This window comes from Copadichromis virginalis, linkage group LG20, assembly GCF_057382275.1.
Source record: "Copadichromis virginalis isolate Kocher_CV1m ecotype Utaka linkage group LG20, C_Virginalis_male_GT1.1, whole genome shotgun sequence".
Classification (NCBI taxonomy): domain Eukaryota; kingdom Metazoa; phylum Chordata; class Actinopteri; order Cichliformes; family Cichlidae; genus Copadichromis; species Copadichromis virginalis.
In genome coordinates this window covers 26,193,375-26,211,857 of record NC_140637.1, presented here as the reverse complement: position 1 = coordinate 26,211,857, position 18,483 = coordinate 26,193,375, and the positions used below count along the sequence as shown (strand labels likewise).

The following is an 18,483-nucleotide window of genomic DNA, read 5'->3' as shown; positions in this document are numbered from 1 at the left end:
TTTACTACTGTTTAGAAATAAATATATATATATATATATATATTTACTTAATGCACAGTTTGTGTGAAGCACCTATAATTTTGCTGTACATGTACAATAACAATAAAGGGCTATTCTCTTCTATATAAATTAAATAATCCTCTGATATGTTTTTTTCAAACAAAGTATTGCAACATGAAATTTGTCTCTGTCCTGAGACCTGGTGGAAATAAAAATAGATTTTAATCTGTTTTAGCTTCCTGAAAGCTCTCACCACCTGCAACAGTCAAAGACAGTGTGCAAAATACACCCAGAGCTGTACATCTCTAAAGGTTCTCTGCTCATGTTACAAAATAAATAATGTGTAGAAAAGTATATTTCCCAAAGGGCCTCCTGCAACTTTGAACATCACCTACTTCTTGGGTCCTACCTCTGCTCGCCACACAGCACAACCCTGACAATAGCAGCCATGGCAGTTTGTCTTCCTGCACCTGTTGGCTGTTCCTACAACAGTCCCAGCATGGGAATAATCACTGCCTAGAATATAAATAAAAACACCTTAATCTGTTTTATTTTATCTTATTTTTCACTGTGGTTCATTCATTCATCTAATTTGTTTTTGATTAATGTGTGTAGACATGAGTGATTGTGTTTATGAATACTGCTGTGATGGTAACTATTTATTTTATTAAGAAATAATATTTTTTCCATATGCTTGACTCGGGTGTTTTTTGGCAATAAGCTCTCTAGCTTTGGAGCAAAACCCTTTGACATGAAACTGAAGATAGAAGGGTGATAGAAGTGTTGCACAGCAAGCCTCGAGGGCCGGTGTCCCTGCAGGTTTTAGATCTCACCCTGAGTCAACACACCTGAATCAAATGATTAGTTCATCATCAGGCCTCTGGAGAACTTCAAGACATGTTGAGGAGGTCATTTAGCCATTTCAATCAGCTGTGTTGGATCAAGGACACATCTAAAACCTGCAGGACATAATTCACACCAACACTCTTTCTGAAACAGCGAAGCTTCAGACATCGTTAGATGTTGTGATGGCCAAACCCGTGGCCACACTCTAAAGTCGGTAACTTTTGTATATTCAGTTTTCATTTGAACATAGTAATACATTTTAGTTGCCAATAACTTTATTGATTGGTTTGGATACATTTGTTCTATTTGTAAGCGCGCACATTTAGTTTACTTATGTATTCATACTACTTCATTTCTTTGCTTTCTGACTAACCTTTTTCTTTTTATTTCTTACCTGCCATCATCCCTGGGAGTTGCTGGACAAAAGATGGCAGCCAGGGTTTGAAACCATTAAAAAGGACGATAATTGGACCACACCACCACTTCCTGCTGAGGGGGGAATGTGTGTTTTCTTTACTTTGAAAACAAAGTATTTGTATTTAATTAAATATTTGAGTTTAGGGTTTAATGGGGTTTTGATTTTCTTCTTTAGGGTTTAGTTTATTAACAAACTAGATTGTACTGCATCGTTTGTGATTTATGATTTTGTTTTGTTTGTTACCCCTCATGTGTCACAATGGTGTGATCAGCCATTATATATACCCTTGTATGTCATTTCATGTTTAGGTCAGTTATGTTTGTTGGTAGCAGTCATTTGGGTTGTTAAGTGTGCAGTCTTTGCCTGAGTTCAGTTTTGTTACTTTGACCTCTTTTATGAGCTCAACATTTATTACTCTTGTAAATAGACCTGACATGGGCTGCCCACATTCAGGTCCAGACCAAAAAGGCTAGGCAGCGCCTGTATCACCTACGACAACTGTGGAAGTTCAGGGTCTCTCCAAAGATCCTCAGGATTTTCTATACAGGCGCTGTGGAGAGCATCCTCACACAGAACATGACATCGTGGTTTGGGAACAGCTGTGTGAAGGACCAAAAAGCTCTCCAGAGAGTGATCCGTACAGCAGAACGCTGCTGCAGGATTGCTCTCCCCCCGCTTCAGGACACCTACACCAGGAGATGCCGGACTAGAGCAGCGCAGATACTGAAGGACCCGTCCCATCCTGGCAACAAACTGTTCCAACTTCTGCAATCTGGTAGAAGGTTCCGCATCATCCGGGCAAGGACAGAGAGACTCAAGAGGAGCTTCTATCCCCAAGCCATCCGTGCCCTAAACACACACACCCGCCCTCTCACATCATCTATAATTGACTGAGACAGGACTCTTCCAGACACTAAACCAAGGAACAATGTACATTTCAAATTCCTTTAATTTTAAACATGTTTATATTGTCTATCCTGTAAAATAGTCAGATGTCTATTCATATTAATGTACAGAATTCACCTGCTTGCTGCTACTACTGCACGTAGTACGTACGTACGTCCACACAATTGTTGCACATGTCAAGGAGCGTGTCAGGCTACATTTCACTGTGTGTTATACTTGTATAACTATGCATGTGACAAATAAAGAACCTTGAAATATAATTTTTGGGGGTTAAGTAAATGGAAACTATATTTTTCTAATAATTCCTGGGACTCCTCCTGTTTTTTCAACTCGGTCCATCACAGATGTCAACAACATGATCGGATGTCACATGGTCACAGTTTCAACCACTGTCCAAACTGTGAAACCTAAAATTAGTTTTGTTTTTTTTGGCTTTTTTCTCTGCTCATTTTTGTCATGCTGGAGTATAAACTCCACAGTATTTATAAATCCATTGTTCGCCTTTGGACTTGACTTCTCTTCTATTGGTTATCCCTACACAGAAAAGAGAGGGGCGCTGGTGGCCATCGCACACTCGTTCTCTCTAACCTTCTTACTCACAAGGATCAGCACACAGTAAGCATTATAGCATAGAATAGGTCTTTATTGTCACTGTTACAAGAACAATGAAAGGCAGTTTGGCATTGTTCCATGAGTTTAGGGTTTAATGTAATACTTACACAATAGCGTAAGTATTTACACAGTAACACCGACAAATTTACATTAACACAAGAAAGATATGTACAAGTTATATATACATCTGCATACATACGGATACATTGAGTGTGTGTGTGTGGGGAGGGGGATGCTGCTGTTGCACATCGAGTGGGGTGGGGGTGCTGTTGCTACTATAATAATTACAGTTTAAAAATGTAGGAATGTTGGTTGCAATATAGTAAAAATAAAAATACGGTCTATAAATAAGGTGTAATGTCCATGAGTGTTGGCAGTGCAGTTATCCTCCAATCAGGGTGGAGGTAGGGCATGTTTGATAGCCTGTGGGTAAAAACTTCTATTGAGTCTGTTTGTCTTTGAGATGATGGACTTGTAGCATTTACCAGAGGGAAGGGGGAAAGTGAGTGTCCAGGGTGCGAGGGGTCCTTGATGATGATGATGCTGGCTTTCTGCTGAAGTCTGCCAGTATAAATGTCTCTGAGGGGGGTTAGTGAGGTGCCAGTTGCCCGCTCTGCTGCCCTCACCACCCGCTGCAGTTTCCTCTTGTCTTCCGCGGTGCAGCAGTAAGTCAGGCTCTCGATGGTGGAGCGGTAGAAGTTTACTAGCAGTCTCCGGGGCAATTGGGCCGGACGCAGCTTCCTGAGAAAGTACAGCCTTTGTTGTGCTTTCCCTACCTGGTGGGAAATGTTTGTGGACGAGGTAAGGTTGCCGAGATGTGGACTCTGAGGAACTTAAAGCTTTCTAACCTTTCTACCTCCTCCCCATCAATGTAGAGGGTAGAATATCTCAGAGTAGGTTAATTAGGTAAGTATAATTTCAGGTTTTGATTATTTTTTATTTGATTCTGCTTTTGCTCTGCACCTGCTAAACTCCTTTAATAAAATACTCCGCAATTAAAGTGTAAATTGTTGACATTTCCTTTGTGAAGCAGTAAAGATAAAAACTTGAGAATTAATCTACATTAATATGAACAGCTCTCACTCCAGCAGTTTAAAAGTAACAGACCCTTGGGGCTTGGTCCAAGCCATTAAATTCAACCCAGTCAGTTACCAGGTACACAGATCTAGAGGTCAGCTGTCCTTAACGGGTGTGGCTGGTAGGACCAGGCCTGCAAAGCTACTCAAGCTCCCAGTTTTTAATCAAAAGAGGGAGGGTAGACACCCAAAGGGCTTCGATCGCCTCCCCCATTGTTTGTGAATGTTAGACAGAAAGCTTTTAAGCAAAAAAGTGCTTGTACTTAATACAAAAGTGCTTGTATTAAATGGTGTGAGTGGGTGAATGAGGCATGCTGTATAAAGCACTTTGAATGAACTGGGATATTACTTGAGTGTACTGATGCAGCTGCAATCACAGCATTGTCCTCTGTTCAGAAATGCTCTTTCCCGTTTTACATAAATGGCGTTCTGTCTTCTTGTTCGTCTGTTTTGTGACATTTGTTTAGGCTCATGTTGTTTGCTTTCCCGAATGATAGATCATGCATTTCTCCTGGCACGTAAAAGCATATGTTACTCTGTGCTGAGGGTTGGGCACATTTTAACGCTGGTTTAAGGTACAAATCAACTTTTAATTGTCCCCTATTACTAATGAAAATCTCACTATCAAAGTCTAGCATGTCCCCGTTGGTAAACTTGATTTGTTTTTTAACCAGGTTAATGTGATCAGTGAATTGTGGCACCTCTTGAGATTTAATTTTGACCAAAAGTCTTTGCCATTGTTAAAAATCTGAATTCCTGTGGATTTTTACTATTGTTTATGCCATCTGCATTTTCTTTTCAATATATCCACATACCTGAACTGATGACTTGGTGGTGTTCCAGGCTAGGATAACAGAGCGCTCTTTTTCACTTCCTCTATATACAAATTGGTGTCAGTAGGTAAAACTGGGGAACCCATGGCACATCCATGTTTCTGCCCGTTAGTAGCTACTGGCCCTTGTATGTCAAATATATGAAATGAAGACAGTTCCAAGAGCAGACTCACTTGAATCGGTGCTGATCCTGTTGCTGACGTTGGGACTAGCCTGTAATTTCTTACAAACCTTTGGGGCTTTCAAACCCCAAAACATGCCAAAAACTGGTCCACGCTAAGGATAAAGTCTTCGGTACAAATAGTGTATGCTACTAAGTGTCAGGGGGATTTATCGTCTTTCTGGGATGTTACCTGAGTCTTTGCTATTGCTGGTATCAGAGGCTGTAAATCCAAAACTATTCTACATATCTGTGGGCAGTAAAGGATAAAACAGAAATGTGTGTGGAAATTATACAATATACAATACTGGGGGTTATAAGCCTTAAAGATGAAAATAAATTCTAACATAAGCAAATATGTATCCACTAGTTAAATTTGAAGTCTAGTATTTCTTTTTATTTCCTCCACTAACTCTAAGAAAATTTACTTTTTAAGGAACACGGTTGAGTATTTAGTAAGTGAACTAAACAACTAAAGTTTTACCATATTGGTAAATAATCAGCTAAATTCCACCAACATCAAACTCTGATACAAAGTCAATTACAGTTACTTCAATGAGTAAAGCCCCAGAACACCTGCAGCAATAATCATTTCACTCACTGTCAAAGCCTCATCTCACAGTCTCATGTTAAGCTGCAGGCAGCTGCTGCAGTACTCTCCTGAGCGATAGGTGTCGCCACTCAGACAGTATCTCCACATAAGCGTCTCAGCTTCTTGCATAATACAGTGCTGCTCGCTCGTTGACTTGTTAGTTGTTCCCGTACACGACTCAGGGGGACGATGCCTTTCAGTCTGTGGCACCGTGTCTGTGGAACCGTCACCACCACAACAACATTTAGTTGACTCTGTGGATTCTTTTAAAAAGCAGCTAAAACAAAAGGCTTGCTGTTGAGAATGTTATATTGAATTAATATTTACTTAAAACAACATGCTTATTTTACTGTCTTTATTTAGTTAATTAATCATTTTTGTAGTCTTTTGTGTACAGTGCTTTATGACCACTTGTCTGTGAAAAGTGCTTAATAAATAAACTTTACTAAACCTTTTCTACACAAGCAAAAAAGACAAAACCAGAAAGCAAGACTTTGTTTTGTTGCAAAATGTTTTCCACAAACTCAAGTTTTCCAGCTGTTCCAACAGCTAAGCTTCTGCACTGGAGCCTGTGTTGTATAATTGAAATGGTAACAAAAACCAACAGGACACTTGTGTTTTCATGCCAGCTGCGGTGGCCACAGCACAACGCACCATGTTACAAAAATTGAGAGGTGCATGATGACCGACGTGCCTCAAAGGCTGTGTTGCACAACGCATGATATGATGTCTAAATCAGCACAAAACATCCAGTAGACAGACATAATGCCTCCATAAGGCCTGTCTGACACCCATCAATAAAAGCTGCCATCATTTCCAATATTAAGCCTTAATATCATTTGAATGTATAACATAAAAAAGAGGGGGAATTATTTACCTATCTACCTAGATAATTTTCTAAACATATTTTTTATTGTTATGTATTTCACATTTTGACTGAGTAAAGATTTAGGCCCTTCATTTTCTGAAAGATGTAACAGTATACATGTTCTCACTTTCATTAGAATTTTGTTTATCAAAAGGTCTGACATGGTAAATGCAAATAACAGCATTCTCATCACTTATTTCTTCAATACAATATGCATGTCCTTCATTCATCCCTTTGTGGAACTTCAACGCACTTCTGCTCTCCCCCATATTCCATCTTCACAAGCATATCCTGTGCGGAGATTGAATAAAAATTAGTTGACAGTAATTAATGGCACAAATAATCCAGTAATCAATTGCAGCACAGTAAAAAAAAAAAAAAAAAAAAAGGAATCCTCTTTGAGCCATTACTTGTGTAAAGTATTTTCCCAAAAGACAAAGACACAGGCAACAGGTAATACTGAACTAAATGTAAAACCTCAACCTTTTTCATTTTTACCTAAACCGTGTGCACAAAACTCTGGAGGGATCTATGCTAACGTAGAACCCAGTCAGGACGCCTGCTACTGCTGTTTGCTCGTTTTTTTTTTTTATTTTGTTTTTTTTTTTTTATGGGCGATCGTTTTCAGGCTTCAAGTAGCACCATTATACCAACATTTCACATTCTAGACATTGTTTTAGGTGTATTTGACCAAAAGTTTGACTGAAAATTCACATGCAAGCTTTTTTCAAGGCTGTGGTATTTGCCCGCAAACAATACCTTTCAGCTAGCTAAAACAGAATATTATGCTATCAGCGAGCAACATGGCTAATGCCTTTCACACAGCTTTGTCTCAACTCCAAAGAGCCACAGAAGTAAAAGCTCATAATAATAATTGAAACAATCTTTGAAAAAATGACTTACCAAGCATGGCAAACAACTCAAATATGTAGAGCAAAATGTTCTGAAACGGCTTCACTTCAGCTTCGATTGGAGCCGTGCTGGGGGCGGAGTCTGTGAATTTACTCTGTTGGTGTCATAGCCCCTCTAGGAGTTCAGAGTTAAGAGGTCAAGAGTTAATGTTTCCATTGTAACACCTCCAGATTTGACATAGAAACACTCATTTTTAACACTCGATTTTAACTACTATCATTTTACACCTCAGAGTTACATTAAAAGAATGTGACTCTGCTTAGAGTAAAATTAACTCTACTTTTGCAAGGAGACTATTAACACCAAAAAATTTAACACTTTTGAATTTGCTGTGTACCTTTGAGCTCAAAGAAGGAAGCAGTATTGCCTGATCCTAGACCCTCTGTTGTCCATGTGTTGCAAATTATCTTGTGATAACAATGTGTGTAGTTTTGCTCTCCCGTCCAGGACCTATTGAATTTTGCTCTTAGCTGGGCTTGGGCCTTCCTCCCAGTTTTTAATAATTAGGGTCAACACACCCTGTGTCTTCCTGCAAAACAGTAGATCAAGGGGGAACCTACCCAAATGCAAACAACCGAGGGTCTAACCAGCAATCCCAGTTGTGCTCATCCTCGTAATCATGGACTTTGAAATCTTATTCAGCTGCTCGACCAGCCTGTCAATCTGAGGGTGATAGATGCTGATGCAAACATCTTTAATGCCCAGTAATTCATACAGTTCTTTTAGTGTGGGAGACATGAATGCCCTGGTCAGACAGTATCTTTTTTGGGATGCCGACTTGGGTAATTACATGAAAGAGCACCTTCGCCACACTCTTTGCAGGAATGGAGTGCAGGGGCACTGCTTCAGGAGATCCCATTACATAGTTCACTAGAACTGATGTAAAGCAATATCCCCAATTTAAATAAAAAAGACTAAATGTGTGTGACGTGGTGTGGTCTGTGGCTCAGCTGCAGGAGAAGGATGGGGCTGTGGGTTTAGGGGCAGTGCCAGGGAAGACTCCAGGGGAGTGTTTCTAAATGTTGGGGCTTCAGAAAATCAACACAGTGTCAAGCACCTTATCCACAGAGAAAGCTAAAAATAACTACACTAAAATAAACCAACCAGAATACAAATGTAAATAAGCAAGAACTAAAAAAGAGGAGTCACGATATAAAGGAGTTTAAAAATCTAAAACAAACAAACAAACAAACAAACAGAACATCAAATAACAAGACTTCAGTAACAAAAACCCCTCAAAACTGGACCAAAGCCCAGGACCATATCAAGTTTTGACTTTAGAGCTTGTTAGATTTGCACAGACTCTTTTTTTTGTGTTGTGTACTATATTTCCATGTCTGTTTGCACGTCGCTGCACCTATTCCCAATTTTCAAAACATCAAGAGAAAAAGGGTGGCTCAAGACCTTTGTACAGCACTGTAAAATGACATTAATTCTATCTAAGACCTACCACATTAATGAAACATCCATTGTTTTTAATAAGCTGTACAAACAATAATGGTCTGGAATGTATTAGACAAAGTTGTTCACAGAACACAAGGACATAAACCTACAAACACAGAGGCCCACACAACACAACACAAAGAACACAAGTTCTTCTTCATATTAAGTCAAAATCAAAACCTAAGAAGTAGAAACCTTCACGGATCACATCAACTCAGTGGTTAAAAACAAAGTTTAGGGAGGAGGATACCAAGGATAATGGGTTACCATTCCTGGACAGTGTTGTGCTCATTGAAGAGGATGAAAGCCTCAACATTGAAGTTTACCAGAAACCCACACACAAGACAAGCGCCTACTCTTTAACTCCCACCACCCAACAAAAGTCCAATGGCAGGACATTTCTCTTGTCCAGATCAGGCTGGCTGTTCCACCTGATCACGCCCCTCCAGATCTAGCTGTCATTGTCATTGAAGTCTGTCGATACGAAGTGTGGCATCATCCAGAACCCCACCCAGCAACTCCAAGAAAGTTGAGTACTCTGAACTATTATTCAGCACAAGAAAACAAACCTTTTGTCTACTCGGAGAAAGCAAGAATACCCACTCTTGCCCACTGCCTCTAAGGGACACTTGAGACTGAGTCCAGTCCCTTGCCAGGAGCCTGGTTCTGGGGCCATTTTCAATATCAAGCCTAAATACTCTGAGCCAATAACTTTGGAAAGAAATTGGACTCAAAAGGATTAAAAATGTGTGTATGGTATGTTAATAAAGATTTACAAAAATGTTCAATCCACACACAAATACAAAGCAATTTAACCACATGTAAACTATTTTGCAAATGCATGCACCTAAACATGAATAACTACGGATCATTTACACATAATTTATGAAGTTCAACTTCACATGATTTTCACTTTCAAAAAGCTTTCCGTGCATCTAGATGTCTAAACTACATGTAACATCCTTCTCACTTACAACCTTAAATACGAGTGCACAAATTGCACAGGTCACATGCCCACGTGGGGACGAATTTCATGCTGCCAGCTTCACATAGACTCACAAATGTAAGCTGCGTTCAAGATCTTGCTGTCATCTGGCCTTCTTCTAAACAGAACTCTACTGGAAAACATAGATTTACCAATTACAGACACTACACAGTACCCTGTGAAGGTTGATATATATAGTTTAAATAAGCTGATGCTGTGGATGATAATGTATGCATTTATAACCCTTTTGAGCCAAAATTCTCTCCATAGATAACCACCTTTGTGTGTCTGCTTGGCCTGATTGACACTGTTGGCGTGTGTCTGATGACAGAATGTCGAACTTTCTTTGTAATACTTGGTATGAGTGAGACTTTCCAACTCAAAAGTTCAGGGAGGAAATTAGTATGAGTTGAAATTTTTTTTATGTCAGGTGACAACTAACTATGTCTTTCAGCTGTTAAAGCGCTACCTGCAACAAACTAATTTCTCAGATTCTCTTAGGTTAATTTATGCTGGCAGTTATTGGCTACACATGCTGGTTGCTGGCAGTTATTGGCTACACATGCTGGTTGGAGACAGGAACCAGATCAGGTTTGAGTCCACTGCTATGCTGGCTGGGTTGAGGACTCTTATCTCCTCCCTGCAGTCCTCCAATCATGGAGCCAAGGGTACTGCAGCTGCTGCTGTAGGTCTCCATCTGAGCTGCCATTCTCTTGCCAGGTTTGTCTTTCGGTGGCTGTGGCGAAGTTTGGTTCATGAGAAGAGACACTGGAGTGGTAGCCTTCTCGGTCAGACTCTGCACTGTCACTGATGACTGGCATAAGTACACATGGAAGGTACATTCATATTAGAAAAGATACATAGCTTTTTACACAATTCCATATGATTGTTATTCATCATAGTCGGTTTTAGTTTAGTTGTTTTTATTAACATAACACCGGAAGAGGGTTACAAGAATACCATATGACCAATCATATAACTGTCCCACTCTCATATTTTATGTTCCCATTAGTCCCAGTATATACTAAACATTAGCACTGTTTTCTGTAATCTGCCTGTAACACTCTTTTTCCACATTAAAACCAACGAATTGTGAATAACAAGGTTGGGAAATTTTCTGATCAATTTATAATGCGTACAAAATGCAATGTAGACCACAAAAAATAACATTAAAAGTATGTTTGTGATTATGGTGCTGTGGGGATATATTAATTCATTGCACCAGACTGCTACTGGCAGCAATACTGACTATGAGGTGAATCATGTACTTGCTATTAGATGATAGAGCTACACTATCTGTGTTATATAAGTGTCAGTAAATAAAATTATGTTAAATGTTTTTGCTCTCATAAATGTATTCAGTTCAATGCGTTTTTTGAAGCTTTTTAGCTATTCAATACAATTCAATTAAAATGTATTGATGCAGTGCCAAATTACAACAACAGTTGCCTCAAGGCGCTTCATATTATAAGGTCAAGACTCTACAATAACACAGAGAAAACAGAGAAAATGCCAAGAATCATATGATCCCCTATGAGCAAGCGCTTTGGTGACAGTGGGAAGGAAAAACTCCCTTTTAACAGGAAGCAACGTCCAGCAGAACCAGGCTCAGAGTGTGAGGGGAGGGAGCCGAGTTGGTTAATATGGAGAGCCAGAGATGAATAACAATTAAGAATGGGGGAGATGAAGAGTGGGGCACAATGAGTGAAAAAGGGTGAGCAAAAAAGAAACAGTCAGTGTATTGAGCTAAGAGAGGATTCAGCCCTGGCTATATCAACAAGGAAAGTCTGAAGCCTAATCTGAAAAGTAGAAAGGGTTCTGTTCTATTGGTGTGATGCAACAGTATGAGTTCTTTAGATTAAGATTCTATTCTGATGTTAAACATGGGCTAAAGAGGCAGGCCCAGGGAAGGCCGTCATCACACCGGGCAGTAATTGTGTAAATGGCCTGTATTTGTATAGCGCTTTACTAGTCCCTAAGGACCCCAAAGCACTTTATACATCCAGTCATCCACACACTGGTGATGGCAAGCTACATTGTAGCCACAGCCGCCCTGGGGCACACTGACAGAGGCGAGGCTGCCGAACACTGACCACCACCAGTAGGCAACAGGTGAAGCGTCTTGCCCAAGGACACAACGACTGAGACTGTCCAAGCCGGGGCTCGAACCGGCAACCTTCCAATTACAAGGCGAACTCCCAACTCTTGAGCCATGATCTACCTCTCCTATTTCAGCAGGTGTCAGGACCTGAAGAGAGGAGGTAAGCAGTGAGCAGGAAGTAGCACCAGAGATGAGTTGGGAGCTGCCGGCCTGCATGTGCCAAAGTGTTTGTGTGCAAAACAGTAATAAAAGAAACCGTACTTCACCGTGACCCTCTGGCTGTGTGTGAGGTCCTTAGTGCTCCAGTTGTGCCCAAAGCGAATCTGCGTGATGACGGATATGTGACCTGCACAACTGGTGGAGGCACTAGCACAAATGGTGGTGGAGCTTGCGATTATGCACTGGGAGCAGCCAGTGGCCACCCATAAAAAACACGTAGAACCAGTCCGAGAGCCAGACAAAGGTACCTCCCACAAAAGAGGAGGCCCAGTTAGTGAATATGGTGGTCCTGGAACAATTCATGGAGGGGCTCCCAGCGGGAATGGCAGAGTGGGTCTGCTGCCACCAGCCCTTGGATCTGGCGGTGACCCTGGCCAACGATCACCTAGCAGCACGGCCAGGGTCTCTAAGGGAGCTCCTGCAGCTGGAGGTTGGGAGCCGGGCAATTTCAGCCCCGAAGAGGAGGTTCCGGAGCATGTCTCAAGCTTGGCTATAGTTACTGCAGCTGCTGAACCGGATCCGCATCCCCTTCTGTTTCCACCCCCTTCTTCTGCTGATGCGACTCTGATTTGATTTGATTCAATTCAGTTTTTTACTCAGAAATATTATAATTATGATTTTTTATGAGTACATATCCATATTTTTATATCTATGTATAAAAGCAAAGCTGACACTTGTGAAACTTCATCAGAGGTGGGTGTACCCCTCTTCTTGATCTATAATAGCTGGGATAGGCTCCAGCCTAACTGTGAACCTGAATTGGATAAGAAGAAGATGGATGGTTGGATGGATGGAGAACACTGACACACACTGGAAGATGTGTTGCATTGGAATAGGAAAGAGCTTAGAAAAAGTGCTTAAGCAAATGGGTGTGAATGGGTGAATGAGGCAAGTTGTGTAAAGCACGTTGAGTGCTCAGAGTAGAAAAGCACTGTATATTAATGGTATATTTAGCATAAGTCAATGAGAAAATAATGCTAACATCTGGAACGAGATTGTAACATGCTTTTGAGAACCAGTTTTCATTAGCTTGGTGGTTACACTGTGGGTTAATTGGTGTAATACCCACGTGACACAATTGCAGTAAAACATATACATACAGAACACAAACATAAAAATATCAAAACAAAATTGTAATACATTGATGAAAATGTAAATTTATAGACACCTACAGTTGGTCAGGGAAGATGTAATACAGAAATAATGGGGAAATATTAGTATGAACCTGTTTTTATACAACAAATGAATGACTACAGTGCTATTCACAGCAGAACAAACATTTAAGGCTCAGTGTTAAACTATGTAGGACAAAAGCTGGAGGACATGCACGGATGCTTCTCTAATGGAACATATTCAGAATATTAAAGCACTTTAACTCACATTGCTCACAGATACCTGGCTCCCTGCTAACATTTTCTTCTTTCTGGCCATGTTGGGATTCCAGTGGCAAACCAGACTGTCATTCTGCACGCTGTAGTTCTTGTGGCCAATCAGCCAGTATGTATACATTTTGCCCTTACCCTGGCAGGAGAAGACCACGCGTGAAAAAGGAGCAATGACAAGGTACTGTTCACCAAAAAAACCAAAATGAAAACTAAGCACTGCATATTGTTTGTGTATATGTGGAAATTTTAAGAAATCTCTTAAAGTAGACTTGTGTTGAACATGAAGTAAGAAAATGTTTTATAAAAACTTGGACTAAAGACTCTTTAACAAACATAAAATTTCCACCAAATTTCACTTTTTTGTCTTTTAATTTAAATTTGGGAACGTTCTTAAAATAAATAAAATAATATTAATGATAACATATTATGGCATAGCTGGAAATTATTTTACCTTAATCTCAATCTCTCCACGAAGCTGCAGCTCATAAGCATTGTCTTTGATCAGAGCCAGGTATGCTTCTGAACTGATGTGGATTTTCTGAGCTGGCATAAAGAAAAATTAAAATCAACAGACATCATGTAAAGATTTAAGCTTTTCTAGATTTGTATTTGTATATTTGTGCAAGAAAGATCCAAGAAAGCTGTTTTTGGTACCAAATTCCAATACAACACATACAGTCTATTTAGTTTCATTTCATGTCCACTATATTGTGCTATATTGTGTGTGCTAGTGTATACTGGGACTAGCTGCACATACGCAGGCTGGTTGATTCCATTCTAGAGGCTGTGTTGACGGTATCTCCAAATAGACAGTATCTTGGCATCTTGTAGCCCACTATTCCTGCCACACATGGACCTGCATCGCAGGAGAAAAAGAAGCAACACTTTACAATCTTCTAAAAAAAAACCTTTAGCACTAAACATTCAGAATATTCATCAATGGAAGAAGATTGGGGAAAAAAGCAACGACATATCAACTGTAATTTTTGTAAAATGTGTGGTGGTGGGGTGTGGTTTGTGGCTAAGCTGGGAGGGGTGGTGCCAGGGTGCCAGCCATCACCTAATTGTGCCTTTCCTATTTTACACAATAGGACACTGGGAGTGAGGGGCGTGTGGAGACAGGAGAAAAGCTGCAAGCAGCAGTCAGAGTGACATTAAAGTGGCTAAAAGAAAGCATGAGAGATATGCCTGAGCGACGGCGCACACTAACCAACCTATGGCTACGTGCATTGCCCAACTCACGGGAACTCATGCAAACGCCACGACACTTCTGCCGGGTGGATCTTCTAGGCGGATGGTGTGTGTTCTGTGGATGGGCTAAAATCTGAGAATTTACACTGGATGATAAAGTACTTGTATTACTCTCCTTATCCAAATGAAAGTTATTTGCCAAGTGGCAGGGACCTTTTGTGGTCATGCAGTGAGTGAGGGATGTTGACTATAAAGTGGTGCATTCGGACAGGGGTGGAGCAAAACACATATAGCACCCCCACCCCCTTAAAGCATGGAGAGAGACAGAAACTGTATCTCTGGGGAACCTGGTGAAAGACCGTTGTGATAACCATCTCACGCTGGTTCAGACAACAGCGTTTTCCAGATGCATTCTCTCACTTGCCCATTCACACCACACTCACCACTTTGAAACTCACCCAGGTATAACACTGTGTTCATGGTCCTACAGATTATCTGTACATAAAAGACAAGTAGTTCAGAAGGAACTGGCTGTAATGCTGGAGATGAGTGTAATAAGAGAGCTGCACAAAGACGGCTCTATATGCTCGTGCGCAGACTAAAACAAAGTGAATGAGGTGTCATTGCTTATCCCATGACGCAGGTTTTTATGTGTATATAGGCTAGGTGCATGTTAGGTTCATAGCTGCCAGCCATCACCTAATTGTGCCTTCCCTATTTTACACAGTAGGACGCTGGAACCAAGGGCCATGCACAAGAAGGGAGCTTCCGCTCCCTTAAGGCCAAAACAGAGAGAATGAGGAGGAGCTTCTTCCCCCAGGCTATTCGGGGCCTGAACCAGGTGTAGGACTGGACTCTCCCAAACACGTCACTATAAGACTGGACTCTCACACACGTCACCACACGCACCACCACACATTTCCTATAATCCTATAATTCCTATAATTTATAATCCTTATCTTTATAATCTCTTCTGCTATTTGCACATTCTTTACTGTAAATTCCTAAGTTAATTTGTAAATTTTTGTAGTAAACTGTAAATTGTAAATATTGTAAAACTTTTCTTCTGTCATTTAATGGTCGGGCATTGTACAGCTACAAGCATTTCACCCCCATGTCATACTGTGTATGGTTGTGTGTGTGTGACAAATAAAATTTGAATTTGAATTTGAAGAAGCGGTCAGAGCAACATTCAAGTGGCTGAAAGCAAGCACGAGAGCTGCGGCTCACACAGCTGTGTGTGTGCCAAGCAGTGAAGACTGTCTGAACTGCCATACTCCATGTTAGACTTGGTGTTTTGGGTTTGTCAGTAGCCTCTTGTGTTGCAAAGAAACTGAAATACAAATTCTAGTCAAAATCATCTGTTGCTTTATCCATGGAAGTTAAAAAAAAGTACCTTTTTCAAATTTTTACAATCTTCCCTTCATGGTTGTCTCTTTGTGCACACCTGGACTGCTCCCAGCACTCCATATAGGCTCCTTATAAGTCCTGTTCAAGAATGTATACATGAACAACAAACTTAAACAGAGCCCAAAGATCAGTTTCTGTGTCAAAACAGAACCAATAGCAAACTGTTTCTTCAACTGAAGAATTGAAACCCTGTTGGTTTACGCTGTGAGTGACTGCCTTGCAAAAATCTTGGCAGCACAGATGCAGCACACTCATCCATTGTCACAAGTTGCAAGAACATGAGAATCTGCTAACATGTCCAAAGGAGAACATGCAGCTGTGGTGCATAAGGAGAAAGTACTTTTGAGTAAGTACTGCACAAGGAGACAACCTTCAAGAGGAGATTTGGCAAATGTAAATCAGATGTTCCTCAGACTTTTATATACTCACATATGTGGAAAGTACAAGATTGAATTAATGCTGAATAATGCTTAAGGAGCTATAAAGACTGTGTAAATCCACAAACAATGTGGACAACTTGAAATTGTTTGAAGAGTAAGTGTATACTGTATGCAAACTAAAAAGCACTCAAACACCTGGATATAGGCTTTGCATCTAAGAGCTACTAAGTGTTATTGAGTTTACCTGATGTCTATCATCTCCAATAAATTTTGTGGCTTTGTTCTGATGGTACACAGTTAAAGCTCCGTGAGGATGCCAACATTTCTATGTTTAAGATTTTCAACAGAATCGTCCTCTGAGGATTGTGAATTGTTGAGGATTGTTGCTTTTTAATGCCATTTTTATATTGTTAAGCACTTTGTGCAGCATCGGCTGTTTGAAATGTGCTATATATATATATATAAACTTGACCTTGACCTTGAATATCCAGGAATCGTAATCTGATATGGTTCCTTTACTAGATGGTACTTACCACAAAGCACCTGACCAAGGTCACTGTAGTGATTCACATTTTTATCAATCCCCACGCAGATTCAAATTTTCTATAACACAGAAAACATCTGCTGTATCTTAATAAATTCCTCTGACCTGTGTGGATGCCAGCTCTGAGCTGAAGCCTCTCATTGGGCATGTGAGGAATGGAGACCTGTCTGACGGCTGCTACCAGATCCAGAGCCATCTTGGCAATTTCATCCACATGTCTGTCTCCGTTCCTTTCAGGTAGGCCGCTCACCACCATGTATGCATCTCCTATAGTCTCCACCTGGATTAACAGATTTTTAGAACTACATAAAATATACAACCTACTCATGTCTAGGAAAATGCCGGGATCGGTGTGGGATCGACTCGTCTGATTTATATATTTTGCAATACCATATTTTCTGCACTATAAGGCGCACTTAAAATCCTTTAATTTTCTCAAAAATCAACAATGCGCCTTATAATCCAGTGCGCCTTATGTATGAATTCTGGTTGTGCTTACTGACCTCGAACTGATTTTATGAGGTACACGGCGCTCAAAAATCTGGCAAAAATGTTTTAGTACGACTTTGGTAAGCTACGAAGCCGCACCGCTTGATGGATTGTCGCAGCATTACGGCTACCGTAGTCAGGAGCCTTGCAGAGTAATCTGGGTCCAAACTCTGCTTCAGGTCCCAAAGTCAAACAAACACTGCAGCATCACTGAGAGTTAAAAAACTGTCTAAATTCTTTCATCTTTAACAAAATGATCAGCTATGCTGCTTTACCAGGTGTAACAATTAAGTTTAACATCCAGGCATCCATGAAAACAGAATTTATTATACTTAACAGAGTTAGCAGGAAGTTAGCTCGCTAGTTTCCACCTAAACATGATATACCATGTTCTGACTGAGAGATTTCTGAAAATTTCTGCTATCACTTAAATGAAGGACCCTCCAGCAGGAACAGAAGATGAAGAAGAAATGAAGACAGAAAACTACATAAATGAAGACAGAAAACTAAACAGCAGTGATGTTTGTAGGGTTAATGAAGTTGGGCTAGCTGGTATATAATGATATACACAGCTATGTTAGCATAGCATATACACAGTGAAGCTGGAGGATGAACGCTAACTTTTTTCCACTCGATAAAAGTTAACGTGAGGGTTCCCGATGGTTAGAGACAAATGCAATCGCATGGCAGGATGCTGTAAACGGACCAAACTTCAGTCAGGAGAACAACTGAGAAAATCCATCCACAATACGAGGTTAGTCATTAATATACTGCAACGACATTAGGAATCGATGGTATGGAAGTGGAGGAAGCAAGAAGAATGAGCTGAGTAAAGTTTGACTAATCTGACTGTTTTGTTTCGTTTAATGTGCCTTATAATCCGGTGGAGAGAGAGGTGGTCAGATTGTCCCAGGTGGGGTAGGGGTGTCGCTTTGCAGGTTTACTTGATGTTACTGTACACACGCTCCAGTATCCTGTGCCCCTGGTAGGACGCTTAACATGATGGTGGAATTTCGAGTTTACTGATTTCAAACATGGCTTATTAAAATCCCCAGCAACGATAGGGATGCCCTCAAGCTGGTCTCTCTGCTGTTTACTAATGATAAGTTTTAG

General features: G+C 40.5%; 1 protein-coding gene across 1 annotated transcript; it reads right to left on the bottom strand.

The window, feature by feature from the left end:
• Nucleotides 1-10,201: 10,201 nt before the first annotated feature.
• On the bottom strand, nt 10,202-17,157 carry LOC146684935 (atrial natriuretic peptide receptor 1). Its single transcript, XM_085444347.1, has 5 exons — nt 16,987-17,157; nt 14,114-14,212; nt 13,808-13,899; nt 13,352-13,492; nt 10,202-10,465 (listed from the first exon to the last, which is right to left on the bottom strand). Exons 1-5 carry the CDS (start codon nt 17,135-17,137, stop codon nt 10,208-10,210), a joined length of 741 nt encoding a protein of 246 aa, XP_085300473.1. The 5' UTR covers nt 17,138-17,157; the 3' UTR covers nt 10,202-10,207.
• Nucleotides 17,158-18,483: the final 1,326 nt, after the last annotated feature.